At 41.6% G+C, this 19,449-nt stretch overlaps 1 protein-coding gene across 4 annotated transcripts in view; it reads left to right on the top strand.

Annotated features, from left to right (window-relative positions):
- Positions 1 to 7,966, top strand: part of dnah9 (dynein, axonemal, heavy chain 9) — a 120,214-nt gene extending 112,248 nt beyond the window's left edge. For 3 of the 4 annotated variants that reach the window (XM_046376223.1, XM_046376225.1, XM_046376227.1), the window contains 4 exons: positions 854 to 1,036; positions 4,640 to 4,893; positions 4,987 to 5,122; positions 6,720 to 7,966. In XM_046376223.1, coding sequence (XP_046232179.1) covers positions 854 to 1,036; positions 4,640 to 4,893; positions 4,987 to 5,122; positions 6,720 to 6,947 — 801 coding nt within the window. In that variant the 3' untranslated portion in view covers positions 6,948 to 7,966. Of the gene's footprint in view, positions 1 to 853; positions 1,037 to 4,639; positions 4,894 to 4,986; positions 5,123 to 5,194; positions 5,491 to 6,719 lie in introns of those variants that run through there. The other variant, XM_046376224.1, reaches the window with a different exon arrangement.
- Positions 7,967 to 19,449: the final 11,483 nt, after the last annotated feature.

Genomic DNA, 19,449 nt, shown 5'->3' with positions numbered 1-19,449 from the left:
CAGACTTGATTTGGTTACATGAGCTCTGTTTGAGCTCAGCATAATTATGTTTCAATTTGTTAGGCTTAATCAAGACAGGCTTTTCACAGTAAGCGACTGGACCAAGCTAGTCTAGAAGAAATATTTTCCATGGTAAGTTGGGTTAGAATTCGGCTTAAATATCCTTTACAAAACTTCTTTTTTTCTTGAAAATAAGCCTAATTTAACCGGTCAACTATCAAACACGCTTATCCGCTGCATGTGAGTTTGTGTGTGTTTCCGTTCCTCTGTGTATTATGATGTGTGACCTTTCTGGTTCAGAAGCCTGGATACTCCTGTCTTAACAGATGACAGCAGACATGCAGAGCTTACCAAAGAAGCTCACTTTGTATTCAGCATGCTCAGTAGCTGCCAAACCCAGATCAGATATTTGAACTGAAAAATCCATAGATATGATGACCTCGGCACCTAATCCGTTGATAGATCGCTAATGCTGGTTGCCTTGGGAAAATGTTGACACAGACGTTACCTTTCATCAGTTGCCTATAAAAATATGATGTCAGCATTGATTTTCTGGTGGGATTAGACTGTTATTGAAAACAAAGAGCTGCCTTGCAAAATACATCTTCATGAATATTTATACAAGTGTCTGTATCAAACTGTAACTGTTTCTCAGGCTGTCAGTGTTGGCAGTACTGAGTTATCTGTGAGTCTCGCACAGATAACCCCAATCTTTTATTTCAGCTAATATTCTCTGCCCTTTTGTGTTTCTTGTGTCCTGAGTATCTTTAATTGGAACAGTAAGATTAAACATGACTGTCACATCATCCAAACACTCCCTGACACACTTGTTCATTCCTTCACGCATTATCAGGTGCGTTCGGCGCTTGAGGAGATCATGGAGAAGCTTCCTGAAGAGTTCAACATGGCCGAGCTGCTGGGCAAGGCGGAGGAGAGGACTCCCTACCAGGTGGTGGCGCTGCAGGAGTGTGAGCGCATGAACCTCCTCACACAGGAGATCAGACGCTCCCTCCGAGAGCTCAGCCTGGGACTCAAGGTGAGGAGATCATTGTGCTAATTACATTTATTTTATAGCTTTAGTTACTTTTCTACAGTGACATATTGGGGACATTAGAGGGCCCTGATGATGAGTTTTATCAGTTTGTGTAATAATCACTTACTAAAAGCTGGGCAACCTTTATGGTTTTTTTTAGATTTATCAAGTTTTAATTGTAAATTTACGAGTTTAATTTAAAATTTAGAGTGTTTTTTTTCCTTACCCAACCCTGGGCTCTTAGACCCCCTCTCTAATGACCAGTTTATAAAATACTATAAATTATATAATTTTAAACTAGTGATTGCCAGTCTTTTTTGGGTCATGTCTAGTGAAGTCTCCTTGTGATGTTTCATATGTTCATGAGCTGCAGTTCCACCAAAAAGGGCCCAAAGAGGTCAAATTATTAAACATATAAAAAAAACTACTGTATGAATATATTATATTGTATTATTATATATTATTTATGTGGTAGACCTGTTTTTCTCTTTTTGGGGGTCCTCTGCAATATGTGGAATATTTGAAATGACGTGACTACACACGTCATCAAATCCTCAAAAAGAAAGATATCAGTTCCCATTATTATTCAGAGTGAAACCATCTCCAGAACACACTCGTCATGTGGAACTCCTCACCCGTCTCCACGTCAACCAGCAACAGTGAACACAACAGCTGTGTGTGTTTCTCGTCATTCTGTAGCCTCCATAAACAGATCTCGGTTACACATGTGATCACTTGCATCTCTGCACAAATCTGTACATACAACATGTAACTGCACCTCTTAATAAGTGCCCATGATAGTACCCATGACACGTAACAAAATGATGACATCCTCTGAAAGTTGCACTGAATGATGTCAGTGTGTCTGTGTGTTCAGATTTCAGGCTGAGGAGCCAGAATTTTGACTCTTAATTCACCTCCATCTTCAGCTCTGCTGTGTCCCCCCCGTGGAGACTTTTTGCTTTCTCTCTTGGCGTCGTCCCGCTGAATATCCATGTCTATTACAGGGTGTATATCCCGTGATTAGCTGATGGTTAAAATGCCATCTGGAACAATGAGTTAGATTACAGAGCAGCATAGTGACAATTTCATTCCCCACCTCCCCATGCAATGTTGATCCTGTCCAAATGGGGCTTACTTCTCATTTAGTTAGGGACTCCCTTGAAACAACCTAAATCACTTTCAGTTGTCTGCAGACGAGAACCCCTGGCCTAAGAGAAATGGTGCTAAAAGCTAAATACCTCAAATGTAAACCAAGTGAGCTGTCCTTCAAAATTCACCACAGACCAAATATGCTCAGATATGCTCAGCAGCTATGATTCTATGATTCACACTATAAGTTGGCTTGGTGGCCGACTCTGATGTGCTGCTGCATTAGTATTCCTGCATAACTGCACCGTTATCTCTGTTGTTTTTGTCAGCCCAGTCTTCAGAATGACTCAGGGATCCGGCTTACAGAGTAGCAGAAAGGAATGAGACGTCTGCGCTCTGTGTGTCAAGCCTGACTGAGTCGTGTGCTAACAGCAAAGGAAAAGAAAGAGAGGGAGGTTGGGGATGGGGGGTGAAACTGTGTAAAAGCGTTTGTCAGGAGTTATGAGGCTTCGATCTCCCGACACTACAAGCTTCAATAAATCGGCTCAGTGATTTAAAAGCCATGTAGACTATTGTACCAGCAAATGGAATCATATTTCGTCTTTATAGTGGAATAAATAGGAACTATCAGAATGTTAGCCTTGGTGAGGTGGTGCAGTTTCATAGTGCTGTGATGTGTCAAAGTCTGCTGTGGCTGAACTGACAAATTGGATATTTTGAGGGGAGTTGCGATGGTTAAAGGTTCACAGTAAGCACACAGATGTAGACCAATCTATAGAACCTTAATCACCCTCATAAAAAATCGTTGTGACTGTCATATTTGGGTATCTGTACATCAGCACTAAATCAGCTCTAGCTTCAGTGGGTGAAGGACACCACTGTTTTCACTCGTCTGCCGTCTCATTACTCTTCAGTGCCATCTTCTCCTGGCTGTCTTACAACTTGTTTCCTTATCTGTCACAGTGTGCTCGTCTTCATGTTTATGTATTCAACAGTCGTTTCTGAGGGCTCGTTACCGTGCAACACCTTATGTGCCTGGGAGGTGTCACCTCCAATGTTTAGCTTCTAAGACAAACGGAAAGTGGCACACCGAATTCCTGTCTGCTGTGAAAATTCACAAGCCATCCAAGAACTTTGCTGTACACCAGAGGCAGCATCTGTAAACGCTGAGAATAGTCATCATAATTAAAAGAGCTATTATCCAGATGATCAGAAAGAGGATAAAAGCCAAATTACACAAAAGATTTTTCTAATATTCATAAACAGCCTGTTCATCAAATTACGGCAAACACTGGAAAATTCATATGAAAGCAGTAATAAAGTTTATGTCTGTCTGAAATGAAATGGCATGTTGTTTCCCTGCTAAAGCACGCAGATATTTCAATTACATGCCCTGTGCTCTCCTTTCAGCAAAATATAAACACCCCAAAGACTCTAAAATGTTTATTTTATGGTCGGACATCAGCCATGACACGACACAAAAGAGCCACAGTAAGACTGTATAAGCTTTCTCGCTGCTGTATCCTTTTCAACAAACACGAGGCCTCTCATTACAGAGTGGGTTTTCTGTAAAACAGAGTTCTTACTGACATCACCACCAAAATAATTTCGACTCAAATGTCCACTTTAATGGCCAGGTTTGAGGATGGCATCACCAAATACGCCTGTTATCTTCACTGGAATGAATGTGTATTAAATGAAGCAAAACAAAAATTTATTGTTATTGAAGTGGGAGAAAAATTTTATTTTTAACCAGAATCATGTTTATTGCCAAGTACTTTTTCAGTCGTGCAAGAAATGTACTTGCGTCAGAGAAAACCAATAAAATTTGGCAGTAGAGAAAAATAAAAATAAAAAGATTAAATAGTTATTTCAGTCAAAGTCAAAGAGCATTAATAGGAAAAAAAGAAAATAAATATAATGGTAAACAAAACAATAATAGTGTATACAATAGATTGTGCAATTTTATTTTATATGTATGTCATAATGTCAGTCTCAGTTAAACACAGCTGTGGTCATGCCAGCATTTAAAAAAGGCAAGAGCATCTCAATGGAATCACCCCAATCAGTGGATTTGCTCACAGGTACAAAGTAAATCCATGGTAACAAGTATGGAAAGAAGTGGAACTGATTGGCTGGGAACAACACTAAAACACCAAGGAAATTGTTCAATGAACAAATGTGACCACGACAACTAGAAGCACTAGCGTGTTCCCGACTGGCTTGCATGAGTTTGGTGTTAGCTCACCAACTACAGCAGATTATTAACTATGAGTAGTCACTACTTCAGCAAGCTGCTACCCACCTTCAGTTTCACCAGCAGTCATGGATAAAAGTCACTGTCCCACTCTGCGGTGTGACCAGGACTTAAAGGAGCATTGCTGACATATCTCCAAAGATCATTTTTCTTGTTTTGTAATACAAAATATTCATAATAAACTTGAAAATTTGACAAAATTGATTATTTCAACTTGACAGCAAATGTTCTTCTTTCCTGTGGCCCCAACCTTTCAGGGAGAGCTGACCATGACCAGTGACATGGAAAACCTTCAGAATGCTATTTTCCTGGACATAGTGCCAGACAGTTGGACCAAGCGGGCTTACCCCTCTATGTCTGGCCTTGCATTGTGGTTCACTGACCTGCTGGCCAGAATCAAGGAGCTGGAGGCCTGGTCAGCGGATTTCGTCTTACCATCTGCAGTGTGGCTTGCCGGCTTCTTCAACCCGCAGTCCTTCCTCACAGCCATCATGCAGGCTATGGCTCGAAGGTAGGGCCGGAGTGAATTTGGACATTGAGGGTTGAAATGTTGGAGAAAGCACTTGGTCACAACACAGTAAATCTTCCTGTGTTTGGATGACAGGAATGAGTGGCCTCTGGACCGCATGTGTTTGCAGTGCGATGTCACCAAGAAGAATCGTGAGGACTTCAGTTTACCGCCTCGCGAAGGGGCCTACGTACACGGGCTGTACATGGAAGGCGCCCGCTGGGACACACAGGTACATGAGTCATTCATTGATTTCGTTGTTGGGCTGACTGTCAAATAGCTTATTCTGACATCTGGTCTCCAGGGAAGGTGTGGATACAGAACCAACAACAACACACTTTGATTCACAAACACCCTATACAGAAATATTCCTTTACACATTACTTCTGAATGTGGATGATAGACTTTAACATGAACATAAGGTGAGCTAACCTCAAAACTGTATCTTTGAACTGAGTCAAGTAAAGTTACTTCAATATTTTGGCCCCGAAGGGCCTCCACTTTCCCTTTGTGGCTTCATTTTCTGCTTTGCATCCTGCTGGCGTTCGGTTCTTGGAGCGCAGTGCGTTACTCAGCTTCCCAGGGCTCTATCTATCTACATACATGCTGCTGCTGTATATGCGCCCAGCTTTCAAGGAGCATCCCTGTAGACCTCTTAATTAGGCAATGTGCAGAGTGTGCACTTGAACACTTAGAGGAGTGGTTCCTTTTTTCTTCATTAAAGTTGGAGGCGCAGGCAAATAGACAGGCGGACAGACGGGCTGGGCGGCTGCTCCTCACAACTCCGCTCTCCTCCTCCTCCTCCCACCCCTCCTCTCTTTGTGTCTTCCTCTCAGCCAGTTCAGAGCTGTAGCAGAAAGTGAATGGGAGTGAAAGCAGCGCTCCATCTGGACACAGCTCTGTGCAGCAATAAAAGTCAAAGATTTATGATAAACTTACTCATTTATATTAATGAACCTTGCACTTTATTCAGAGGGGGTTCAGTCATCTGGACAACTAGATACTGTATATGACAAACACCTTGTGTGCTGAATAGACAAGATAGAAATGCACAAAACACACAGGGGAAGCTGTATGTTTGTGTGATGGATACCCCTTAATGGTGATGAATACTCGATCTTTGTAATACATTTTATTCTCTCAATATGTTGTGACATTATACAATTAGGATGGATATCTGTTACTGTACTAACGGTGTATATAGTGTCATTAAATAGAATTATATTGAATTTCGATGAGTCCACACGGTCTGCGTTAAGATCCCATTCGTTTGTATTTACCCAAACGGACATAAAGTTATTGGTATTTAACACCTCTTTAAAGTTTTATAGCAGATGCAGATGCAATTAGGGCTTTCTCCTCTGAGCTTTCCAAAGTCATCAGGATTTACATTCATTCCTGAAAGTCACTGTGCATGCATGGCGAAACTTCTGTTTGTCAGGCACTAAGTGTAGGAGGATTAATTAATGAGACAGACCACTCTGTTTCAGTGTGTTTATAGAGTGTGTATTCTAAGGCAGCGCAGCTTGACTTCGACTCCAACTTTGCTGACTTTGACCACTTTTCAAGGATACCACAAGATTGTGTTCTCCAAACTGGGAGTCTAATATTGCTCATGCCAGCCAAGATTAGTCAAATGTCTGTTTTTCTTTCCTACAAAAGAACATTATTAAAAGCAACCTTAATGGCAAGCACAGAGTCTGGAAAAAGTTTTCACTACAAATCATCTCCGTGAAATGTTTCTGTCTCTGGCTGACTGGCTTGTCATCCCCCCACACACCTCCCTCCCTCCCTCCCTCTCTCTCCTTTCCCCTCCAAACCTCTTTCAGACTGGGATGATTGTAGATGCACGTCTGAAAGAGCTCACCCCAACCATGCCAGTCATCTTCATCCGAGCCATTCCTGTGGACAAACAGGAGAACAGGAATGTGTACCAATGTCCGGTCTATAAGACCCGCCAGAGGGGACCCACGTATGTATGGACCTTCAATCTGAAGACCAAAGAGAATCCCTCCAAGTGGACTTTAGCTGGTGTAGCCTTACTTCTGCAGATCTAGCAGAAGTACTTTTTTGTGCCAACAGGGTCAAGGATTAGATTCAATTGGAACTAAAGATATTACAGGGAGACCATGTAATTATAGGAAGGAAGAAATAGTGCAGTTTTCCACTTACAAATGAAAAGGTCAGTTTATAAAAACTAAAATGCATCCTTGCTCAACTTTGCTGCAACAACTTAAATGGTCTGGTATGACTCCTATTAGCTTATATTAGCAGATATTGCTCGTTGACCATGTATAAAGATGGATGACAAAAATAAGCTCCCCAAAAGTAAAGCCCAAACATCTTGTTTGCCCCAGCGGTGACTGGCTACTGTATAGGTCAGAAACCCATCCTCCTCCATGTTAGCAGATGGGACATGAGCCAAATTAAAATCATCAATAAATGAATCCACTGTCTGATCACTATTGCTCAGACTTTGGCTCCAAATGATGTCGTCTATGCAAAATGGCTTTGACTTCACAAGCAGTTATTTTAACGTAGGTGTTTGGGTCTGTAACCCAGTGAAGACTTACAGAAAAGTCCATAAACACGTCTGGATAAATATCATAGTGAAGGCCACATGTTAATGCTACTGGCATAAAAAAAACATTGTCAATAGTCAACCATTGCTGAAATATATACATTGGAACATTTTTTTAATAAAAACTTGTAGCCAATAGTGGTCAGCTGGCACAAAGGATGCTAGCTGAGTAGCTCGGCAGCATGAAGGGCAGAAACGTGGTCAACGTGAATACACAAATGCAGACACTTCAGTTTAGGGAAGATTGTTTTGCTGCGCTCAGGACTGTGCCACCTGAAAATCTTAAAGCATGGGGGCAAGCAAGCATGAGCTGCAGTTTGAGCGTTGCAGACTGCAAGTGCTATGGCATGAAACAACAAGAGAAAGTTGACTTCTTCTGTTAGGCATAATTTCCCTCAAAACAACCTCGGCTGACAAGTTACAGCTCTGTATGCGTTGACACATTTATGAAACTTTGTCACCTCTTCTTTTCTCTGTTTCTTTTTTCCTTCCTTCCTGCTGCACATTCCCCCTCTGAGGCCATATTTGTTTACTGCTGTGGTTAAAGAAGCACTCCTGGACTCCTTACTGCTAGCTCAGTACCATCAGTTGCATTGATCTTAGAAATGAAGTGAAATTCACTGGGCCACATCGTGTAATTATCCCGTGCTACAAAAGTTGCATATTTCGCTTTACATCTCACTGCATTATAAAAGCATACCTGATCTCCACAGATCTTCAGGTTTTCTCTGTTTGAATTTCTGGTGTCATGTCCAGTGGCAAGAAATTTCTCTCCACCCACCCACAGGAGGTGACACATCACATCTCAAGAGTAAAATCCAAAGTGCAGAAATAGAACAGCAAAAGACTCATTTTCTATCTTTGCTGTTTCGTTTTTCTTTTTTTTTTCTTTTTTCTTGGCGTTCAAGGATTCCAGTGTGCCCAAAATTGCCATGAAATGCAGCTTTTTGAGACTCCAGTACTTGAAGACTGTTAAAATGACTTGTTTTACTTTGTTTGAGCTGCTATATGTAAAAGACCAATTATCTATATGTGTTTGAGAACAAGTTCTTGTAATGTCATCTTGTGAGTCATTTTATGAGGAGGTGTTGTAAAGCTGAAGCTGGTGGGGGAATATAACAGAATAAATTTAACTAAAGCGTGATTTCACACATTTTAGAATCTGTAAAACTACCTACACTATTTACTCATTTTAACAACTTAATCAAGTCTTAAGTGATCATATATTTTTGTATGTATATAAATAACTTTGCATAAATTTCCACTCTTTCCAGAAAACTTCCAGAATAAAGATGTTTTATCTCATCATTCCAGATTGTGCATTTGGTTTTATTTTCACATGCGCTACATTATAGGCTATTCCATTTTATTGCCAATATGCACTCCTTCCCATATCTCCCATTTCCAGTCTTGCTTCTTCTCTTCCAAGTCTTTTGACCAACTCTCCCCCACCTCTCTCGCCCCTTCCTTCCACTTCCTTCCTTTCGTTCTTCCTCCGCCCTATTTGAGATTAAGCAATCCTCTCCAAAGCAGAAAGTGTGGAGTGTCACAGAGATATCCCTCAAAAGCATGTACAGTAGAGGCGCGCACTACAGTATTACCCAGCACTAAAAATCTCTCCCCTCTTTCTTGTTCTCTTGCTGTGTCACTCAGCCAAGGTCCCCTGACGTCTCTTTTATCTGGTTATTGGAGAGCCTTAACAATGCACTCAGAAACAGAGGGGTGTGAGGAGCAGATGAGGGGAAGTAGGAGAAGAAAAGCAATTGTTGCATGGTGGCACAATTTATGTAGACCTCCCAAATCACACTTAAAGTCGGCATAATGGAAGTAGATTCTGCCTGTGCACACGTGCAGTTCCCCTGCAGCTGCAATGTTGAGGAATACATTTGCCTGTACTGCAAAAAATGTTCTTATGTATATTACTCATCCTACCAGTCATCAGTTAAGCCCCAAATACTTTTGCTATATTTTTCTAAGTCAGGCTTTCAGTTCTCACAAGGTACAGTAATAATGGTGGCAGAATCACAACTCAAAATTTGGACTAATTTTTGACAGAAATTAATTTGAGATTTTGTACACAAGTAAACAAAAGCAGACATCTCATCTGTGATGATCATCAATATGTTGGTAGCACATTTTATTAGCTAGTGTTAGCTAATTGCTAATCTCTAACGCAGTGAACTGGTTGAAAAACCCAGCATTTTGTTAGGCCTTTTCTAAAGCTCAGGATAAAAGTCAGTATCCTCACCAGTTGATGTTGTACAAGACACTGAAATAAAAGAAAAGCCTTGTGTTGCAAGGCAACTAGTTAGCCCAGTATTGTAACAATGTTATTGTTAAATTATTTGTTACTTTATTTGCTCTAAGGAAGCCATGCTTGAATGCCTGTTGTAGTGCAACTTACTAGCTGACTTTAGCATGCTAACATACTCACAATGACAGTGCTAACATGCTAATGTTTAACTTGCATTTTATGGATCCCACTGCTTTTCTAGCAAGACCCAGCTCTCTCTGCCTCTGACTGGGCGCCTGGCTATGAGTTTAATGTTTGACCATGGACCTGCTGTGTTTTTCTTGCAAGCGGTTTGTCTAAGAAACCGCTAGCCAGCTGCTAACAACACATACCACGAAGTACAGTTGGGGCTGATGGTAATGTTATCAGTCTTGCAGGTATTGATAGTAAAATTAAAATTTTGACCCAATCATGATTCCAATTCATTCAGAGTATACAATATATAATAGTTAGTTCAAGATTGGCTCCTTGGAAGGAACACAAGGTCCCTAGATAGTTAGTCCGGCATGCTAGCATTTGTAGTTTAAATATGCTTTTGTGATTTTGGTTTTGTAAAGGGTGCAGCTACACAGTGGTGCAGTGGTTACTGCTGCCAACTCACAACAAGAACGTTCTGGGTTCAAGTCTATGAAGTGGCCAGTGGTTAATTGGCCACTCTACATTGCCCCTAGGTGTGAGTGTATGTGACTGTCTGTCGTTGTGCATCAGCCCTGCGATTGACTGGCAACCAGTCCAAGGTGTGCCCCACCTCTTGCCCCTTGACAGCTGGGATAGGTTCAAGCCCCCCTGCGACCGTGATGGATAAAGCAGTATTGAAAATTGATGGGTTTTGCAAAGGCTAATAAAGGACACCAGCTTCCAGGCTCTTAAGCAAAGGCATTTATTCTTTATTTAGGCTTGTGGAGTGGCGTATTAGGACCCAGAAGATGAGCCTCTTTTTGGACCAAAGACTCCCCCAACTGCCACTGCATCCCAGCCACTGTCCTGATGTGAGTGAAAAGCCAGATGCATAACAGCTCTCCAGAGCAGTTAATGATGGGGCTTTGCAAACTACAGCAGCTCCAAACCCCCTGGTCTCAAAAAGCTAAAACCAGTGTGGAGATTCATATTTCATATTTGTAGGTAATATGAGTGTTCTTGGCATGCTACTGAGAAGAGAATGCTGGAGTCGAAGGGGGGGAAATCTATCAAAAGGGTTCATGCTCAGAATGTGAAAGAAGGTACCTTTAATCATCCGCTTGCGTGAGATGTCAGACGGTTGCTAGGTTACAGGTCAGTGCGGAGAAGCTTCTAACATGAGAGCTATAGAGATGCCATGGTGTGTATGATATGTAGGCATGCAGAGTTCTAATTTCAGTGAAATGTAATAATGTGATTTCTCAGCGCAACATTAACTAACCAGAGAGGATGCCTTGAATTCCCACATTTGTTGTCTGACCACGTGCTCTTGTTTCTCACATGTTCTACATACATACAAATCTACACTGCGGTCATCTAACTGTCTAATTATCCTGTGGTCATTTGGTGGAAGGCGGACTGCTATCACTGCTTTCTGCCCATTTTTTTCTTCTAAACTGCCACTTCTGTGCTCTTTTTACACTATAATGCCCAGAGATCACTTGTCAGCCAAACAGTGTGTCCGCCATGCCTCCCAAAATTTACAAATTCGCATTACACTCCCTCTGAGTGCTGAGAAATGTGCTGTCGTGACAACCGCAAGCGCTGCCAAGACACCTCGCTCGCAGTAATTTTCACAACAGGCGTGTAAAGTGCTGATAAATACCACAATGTTGTCTCAGCCTGTAATTCTATCTAAACCATTCTCCTCACTGCTCTGACCCACTAGAGTCGGCAGTGGCAGAGAGGCTGGATTAGCCGCTCACAATCTTGGTGCAGTATGGGAGCCTCGGCTCCGCATTGCCTCTCGCTCCTCCCGTCCCGCCTCAGCCAGCAGAGTCAGCTGCTGTGCAGACCAACCGTGAGAGGAGCAGTTTTTGGCTAGGGCTAGAGACTGGGGTAATTGGCTTTGACAGAGCTGATGAGTTGCTAATTAAATGTTTATCTGAATCTGGCATCTGTCGTAAAACAAATGTCTGTTAGCTGCCTACTGTACAATCTGTGGATTATCACAAATAACTGGGGTTGGGTCCTGCATGCGGGGAGATAAGCAGGGAGAGGATGGTGATTTGGGCCACGTTTTGAGCAGTCAGGCAGAAACTAGTCACAGCAACAACACCTACTGCGTGCATGTTGGGAGCTGACTGTGACTCATAATGGCAATGATTTTCTCCATCCACATTCAAGCTGGCACTGGTGTACTAACACACGCTGAAATTTATGTGACTAGTGTAGTTGCAGTTATTATTACTTTTGTCTGATTTTGAATTTTTTTTTAATCTATTAAGATCAGTTTAATAAGCTAGTCTATGATTCAATTTTAAAAATATTTAAATAAATTCAGGGACAGTAAAAGGATATATCTCTTCATGAGATTTATTTGTTTATTGTGATGCTCCGGATAAGCCGTAGAACCTGCTGTCTTCACAGAGATTATCTATTCTGTAAATAAAACAAAGAACATCAAAAAGGTCTGTGGATTATCCAGTCACTGTTTGTGCAAGGAAATTCTGCTGTTTAAAAAAAAATGGTGTTCTACCTGAATAAATCACAGACACACCTGTGCTTGCTTCCACATATGGATCCTCGTCTGATAATTCAAACCGAGATGAGTCCTTGTTTTTGGTTGCTGCGACCTGAGATGTTGCTGTTCAGCCATGTAACCTTAATTCAATCAGAAAAGTATTTTCTAATATCTTACTGACACATCCTGTCGAGTTTTAGTTTTCCATGTTCTTGTCATGGTCCACGTTTCCTGTTTCATTTTGTTACTCACCCTGCCTCTCATTTCAGACCCTTCCACTTCATGCTTTTTGTGAGTGTCCTGCCGGCTTTGATGGAGTCTTTCTATCAAGGACATGTCCCCCTCACTTTTCAAACTCCAATGTTCATCCCCCTCGCTCTTACTTTCAAGTTGATTGTGACAACCAGCTTAATGAGCAGTGAGTAGTTAGAAGTGCAGTGCTTTAAGGACTTTTGTGTTGTGGGCTTCACCTCTCAGGGTACAAAACACAGTCCGTCCTATCTTGCTGGCAGAGCTTGTTGGGATAATTTAAAATCTAAGCTGAAGGCCTGCAGACACTTCCTGGGGTGAAAAAACTATTTTCCCCTGCCTGTTGTTTTTGGAATAACAAAAATAGATATTTTTATTTTAAAAAATAGAATTGAACATTAGTCAAAAACTTGAAAAAATACCTACGTGACTGAATTTTGGTGTTGGAGGTTCAAACACAGCCTTAGTTATCATGAAGAATCAGGCCTACATCAAGGAAGGAGGCTGGCATTTTTCTCCCATTACTATGGAAAGCGAGACAGCTATTTTCCTTTCAGTATGTGTGAGATTGGTTTAAATATATAGTTTTTCTATTTGTTTGTTTTTTCTTAGTTGGACCTGGAGAAAGATCTGGTTGTTCTCTGATCAAACTATAATAACATTGAAAAGTGACAACAACACTGAGTCATTAATCATTGTAGTATTTGGCCAGACAAAGACTTGTTTTAAGTGGGATGTGAGCATTGTTGGAATAACATCTGTTCAGATGTGAAGCCCTGACAGTCTAAATATCTGACAGATCAATAACTAAAACTGTTGCCTTGTATGAGGCAAACCGATATGATTAGTGCAGACTGAACCAGGAAGTGAAATCACAGATCACATGTATAGTACTTGAATAGGCTGTGTTTGTAATTATGTGAATTATTATATCAATGTAATCTATATTTTGATTTCCAGAAAATTATACTCTTAGTTAGCTATCTTTCTTCCTTACTACACCTTTGAATTGTATGCTTACAAATAGAAGCTGAGAAATTCTGCATACTATATACTATACTTTAATATTTTCCAGCATGTAAGCCATTCAGCCAAAACCAGTCTGATATTTACAGGGAATTTACATGAACTTTCATCATGATGTTTAAAAGACACTATATTCACACTAGACACTGTATTTGCTATATTTCAGAGTAGCAGCAGTGGTGGGGAACAGTAATAATAACAACACACCACTTATCATTCTGGTATGGCGGGAAATGCTCTGGCTTGTTTGCATTTCTTTAAACTAGTCACAGTCATCTTGGTCAATGCTAATCCCAGGATGCACTCGAGGTTCTCCTGCAATGTAGTGTCAGTGAGAACATGTTTTACCCACAGGGAGCTGAACCCTGGAATTAAAATGGCTAAATCCCTACAACAGAAAAGCTAACAACTGCTAGCTGTTACCATTAGTGACCAGGTTAGGCTAATTTTCCATTTTCACTGTGTAGCTTGAAGGTTGTTGTTGTCTCCTGTTGTGACTGAGATTTTGATAACCATAACATGCAGGTAAAAGAAACAGGCGGGCTCATACCGAGCAGTCTACATCCAGTGAGTCAGAACAGGGGAACACCCACTGTCCACGGTGAGTCACTACACCAAGTTCATCCCTGTGTCTTTTTCTGTGGGATGTGAGCAATTTGCTTCTCAAGGCACTGCAGCTGAAGATTTGTTTTGGATGTCAATGTTACTACATGACGAAGGGTCAGTGTGTGTGCTGCTATGAAAAGATGCTTAAATGAGATGCCGTTCTGAAGTGCAGCAGACAGAAGTGGCGGAGGAAGGGAAAAAAAAAGAGTGGCAAGAGAGGAAAGTGAGCACTTGAGATCCTGGTTCAAGAGACAGAAGAAACGATGCACTTGAACATCAAGCAGTTGAACTAAACAGTCTAGTGGATGTCTGCTCAGTACGGCGGATGTTTTGGAAGGGGTCGGGCATCTGTCATGTTCTTGTGACCTTTTTCATGGTATCCATGGCAGCTTTATGTAAAGAAAAAAACAAAAAAAACCTATTCCTTCTGTCTTTTTCCAGAACACTTTTCATTTTTACTAGATTTTGTTTCTGGATCTGTCACATTTCTCATCCTTCCTGAGACCACACACGAGAAAATGAGTTTGTTAGTTGAAACTGCATCCTGTGGAACTTTCTGATGCTCAAAACTGAAACATGTCTTCCTATTTCAAACCCAGACATGACAATCTCCCTGACAGAGCTCACTGGCAGCACCACCTGGACTGCAAAAGCAAGGGACAAATGGAGTACAGAGAGCACAAACTAAATATTTAACCAACAAAATAAGCCCTCTGCCGTGGATCATGTTTGCATTAAAAGTGGAAGAGATGGGTAATGAAATACACTGTTGAAGAAACATGTTCCATATGGGATGTGGAGAGACATTTTGAAAGCTGCTGATTATTTTATGGAAAGCCCTGTTCCCGGGCCAGTTTCCTGCTCTTCCCTCCACTTGAATTGCAGTGCTTGTCTCAGGCTATCGTAGCCATCTTACTTCTGAAGCCTCAGCTGCTCTCCCATCCATAGATTCTTTTTGATTGCAGATTCATATTTTCATTTAAATGCTGATGCGTTAGAGGATCAGTGTAAATTGGAAAGCCAAACTTATTCTGTCTTTTTTCTTGTCTGTTTTTCCCTTGTGTGTTTGTGGAGGAGTGCAATTGCAGGCGCCGCTGTTTGCTGTGAGAATTGCTGTTCGCACCCATGGATTGCCATGAATTTAAAGGAGCTCTGAAATTGGACTGACCAGCATTAAACTCAACCATATTCATTTGGATGTCAAATTGAAGTGCTGCCCTTGCCGACAACGGTGCCACATATCATGGTGACACTGTCAGTTTAAGATATGGGTCTGGCTGTAACATACTGTCAGATGAGATGTGACACCCCTACCAGTGGGAAAAACAAACCTTTACAGTTTGCAGAGTTGAGATTTAATTATACAAACATTTTTCTGAAGCAGAGCTGCTATAGAGGCAGGCATAATCTGCACTTCAGTGGTCAGGGACAAAAGGATGTTTTAAAGGAGAAATTAAGATCAATTTCCGTAACTATCCTCATTATAAAAATTCCAGCATTGGTTGCTCATTCATACAAACCAGCAACCTCTGCGGCTGAAAATCGACACAGAAGAGCCAAAAGTCCCCATAGATTCTCATGATAAAATCATCAACTTTACAGCAGAAAAAACATGTTTACAACTTGGTACGAAAGCCTGTTTTGGTCACTGTGACTTCTGTTTGTATCACCAAGAACCTACTGGTGAAACCCAACTCTAACTTATTTTAAGTTTTATAAATATAACATCCGTTTTTTAATGCAGGCTTTGCGTTATTTTTGTTTTATTAATACATCTTTAGTCTCCAGGTTCAAGTTGAGCTAACCCTCTGATGACATCATGGAGTGTTATTTTGTCAGAATTCAGATAATTCCTCCAAACTTACAGTAGAGCCAAAAAAGACCTTTATGTGTAAAATTGGTGGACTGGCTCCTTTAAGTAGCAGGTGAGGGTTTATCAAAGAGCAGGACCAGTACACGTGTCATAACACAACGTACTCATCTAGGTTAACTAGGATAAATTTGAAAATTTCAGGAATGAAAGCTTTTGATGTCTTGGTCACATGTAACCTAACTGTCGTTTAAATGTCATTTTAATCGCAATTTTTCAAGTTCTTACTACATTCTAAAATACAGTCATTGACATGCTGTTGAAACGATGGTTATATATAAGCTACACTCTCACTTTTCAGCCAATTAAAAGTTTTTGGGTCAAACGGTGACTTTTAGGTTAAAAACAGAAGATTAAATGTTTGTTGGACATCTGGTAGATATATATTTTTAAACAGCCACAAAAGATGGCAGGAAGGTTGAAGGAAGTAGAGAGTTTGTTGAGCATGTCTAGTAAGTATGCTCAGATTTTCAGATCAAACGACATCTGCACAGATGAAACCAGTCTGACTTTAGTTAAAAAACAAAACATTTTTACCTATGCTTTAAAAAGCCCTTGTTCTTCAAGGACACTCCAAAAAAAAAAAAAAAAATCAAACTTAGTAAATCCAACAATAACAGCAACTTAGCACAATAGCTAACCTCATTTGACTCAACTTGAAGCAAACACAGAACACAGATATCTCGAGGAACAGTATTGAATGTTTAGAAAAATATGGATGGTTTATTTGACCCTACTATAACAAGCATTATAATCAGTTTCCATGATGTTCAACTCCTCTGATGTTGATGGAACACAGTCTACATCCAAATATGAACAGTGATATATCTGTTATCAACAACACATTCATTCACTTCTCGTCCTACAAAGAGTTTTGCAAAGACACACACAGTATAGTATTAATTTATCCTGTCAAATACTTGGTTAAGTGGGTTTCTATTCTGAACTCACGAAACAGTGATGGTTTATAGTTGTTTTTTTTTAAAGAATCTATTGAAAACAGACAGTCTAATACAAAGTCCATCCAGTACAGACTTGTCCATAATATTGTTTCTAGAAGAGCTTATTTACAATCACCTACTGGAAGCAAAAAAACCTGCCATTGCTTTAAGAACAAAACAAGCTAGCCATCACTATTCAAACTCAAAACCAAAATCAAAAACAGAACAGAATATTTTTTATTGATTGTGCTTTGTAACCCACAAAACCACTTGGTTTGTAGAAATGGAACATCTGTCAGAGGCACCAAATAGAAGTGCTTATAACATCCATTTCAGTTTCTCTCATTGAGATTCTCTAGAGCTATGAGTAGGACAGGGCGTACAAATGGTTGTTTTTTACTCATTTATTTATATATTTATAAAGTTATTACAGGCTCATCCTAGTTCATCACCTGTAGTGGTGTTGTGTTGCACAACAGAAGTCATGGAGGAATCGGTCTATGTGTTTAACCATGCAAAGCCCTTTAAGATTTGCCAGAAAAGGTCACAGAAGAGATCTGTTGGACAAAGGGGGCCAACAAAGGCTTAAACAGACACAATCAGTGTTTTCTCACTAAAACATACACAAGAATGAGGCAGTAGCCTGTGGATGAAGAGGGTAATGAAGACAGTGAAAATAATAGTAGGCAAGTTAGCTGGATAATACCACATCTTCCCCCATCCACGACCCTCTCTGGCTTCAGATCTAGCTGGGCCCATGTACAGTGTAGCTCATTATTCCGGTCTCTCACAGTAAGCTAGTGGATGTCCTTGGTCCTGGAATCTCTGACTGTGCGGGAACCTCAGTCAAAGAAAGTAATTTTGCCACCATCCTACTCTCAAAGAAGGCCAGTGTACCCACGTACCTCAGTCAACCCCACCCCCTGGCACAGAGCATTGCTTCTTCCTGTGCAGTTCAGATACAGTTCTGGCTGCCATTACACAGTCACCTCAGTCTTGCTGCCTGTGCGGTAGTGCTGTGGCTGTTGTTGTTGCTGCTGGTGGTGCTGTGGGATGTAGTGGAGCTGTTCCACAGTATGAGTCCGTCTGGAGGCAAACGCCTGCCTCTTAGATGCTGTCTGGTTCATGGCTAAAGTGTTGGAGTGCCCGGTGCCTCCCGATCCCGTTGCCCCACTGCTGCCGTTATTAGAGGCACTGGGATGAGAGTGCATTTTGGTCATCTTGTAGCGATCCATAAGAGGCGTGGTTGGTATAAACACGTCTGTGTGCGAGATGGCACGTGACATCGACATGTCGCTGCCACGGAACCCACCAGAGATGCTGCTGACCATACCACGCTTAAGTGACATCATCAGCTTGTCCGGCGAGAGCAGAGGATCCTGGGACAGGAGGCGGTCTTGTGAGTACAGGCGATCTTGTGAATAGAGGCGGTCTTGGGAGTAGTGGCGGTCTTTTGAGTAGAGGTGATCCTGCGACAGGAGTCGGTCCTTTGAATACATGCGGTCCTTGGAGTACAGACGATCTTGGGAAGTGTGGCGATCCTGTGGAAGCAGACGCTCCTGGGATCGAAGACGTTCAGCGGACAGGAGCTGCTCGTCCGAGAGGATCCTGCCACCATAGGGAGACATACCGTTAGAGGACATGCTGTAATCCTGCTGTGGGGCTCTCTGTGGGGACAGGACACGGTCCTGGGACATGGCCCTCTGGACACGACGGGGCCTCTGCCTTTGCTGAGACTGCTGCTGTGAAGATTGTGCCTGGGGTGGGGCCTGGGAGATGGAGGACTGCGGGGGCTGACTCTGGAGCTGCTGCTGCTGTTCCCGGTGCTGTTAAGCAAAAGATGAATGAGGTGAGTTTATTCACAAGCTGAGAAGGGTAAAAGGCTCTGCCACCCACCACTGCAGAAAGAAATGAAAGACCAGCTATAGCTTCTAACTAATTCAAATCTGGAGACTCAGAGATAGCATAGTCGCTCTGCCTCATAGATGCATGAAAAGCAAACAGAACAGAACATGACCTTCTATAGACGCCTGCACACTTAAACCGAGCACTTGTGTACCCACCTGGTCTTGACTCATTTTGAGTACATGCAAGGGAAGAGTGCCTCTTGCTGCCAGGTCGGGCAGGTGGCGCTTACGAGTGTAGTAGTCTTCAACTTCTTTATCTGCTGCAGAGGAAATGGGAAAAAAAAAAACCAAAAAAAAACCAAAAAAAAAACAGAAGCAAGAGGTGAAGAGGAGATTCAGGGAATTAAAGAGAGAAAAGCACGGGTAGGTGTTAGAATGCAAGGGGAGAAATCGGATAAAGTGGGACTGGTGCACATTGCGCACAATGCAGAGAATAGTGTTGGCG

This window comes from Scatophagus argus, chromosome 21 (genome assembly GCF_020382885.2).
Source record: "Scatophagus argus isolate fScaArg1 chromosome 21, fScaArg1.pri, whole genome shotgun sequence".
NCBI classification, from domain to species: Eukaryota; Metazoa; Chordata; class Actinopteri; family Scatophagidae; genus Scatophagus; species Scatophagus argus.
This window is presented reverse-complemented; position numbering and strand designations above follow the sequence as displayed.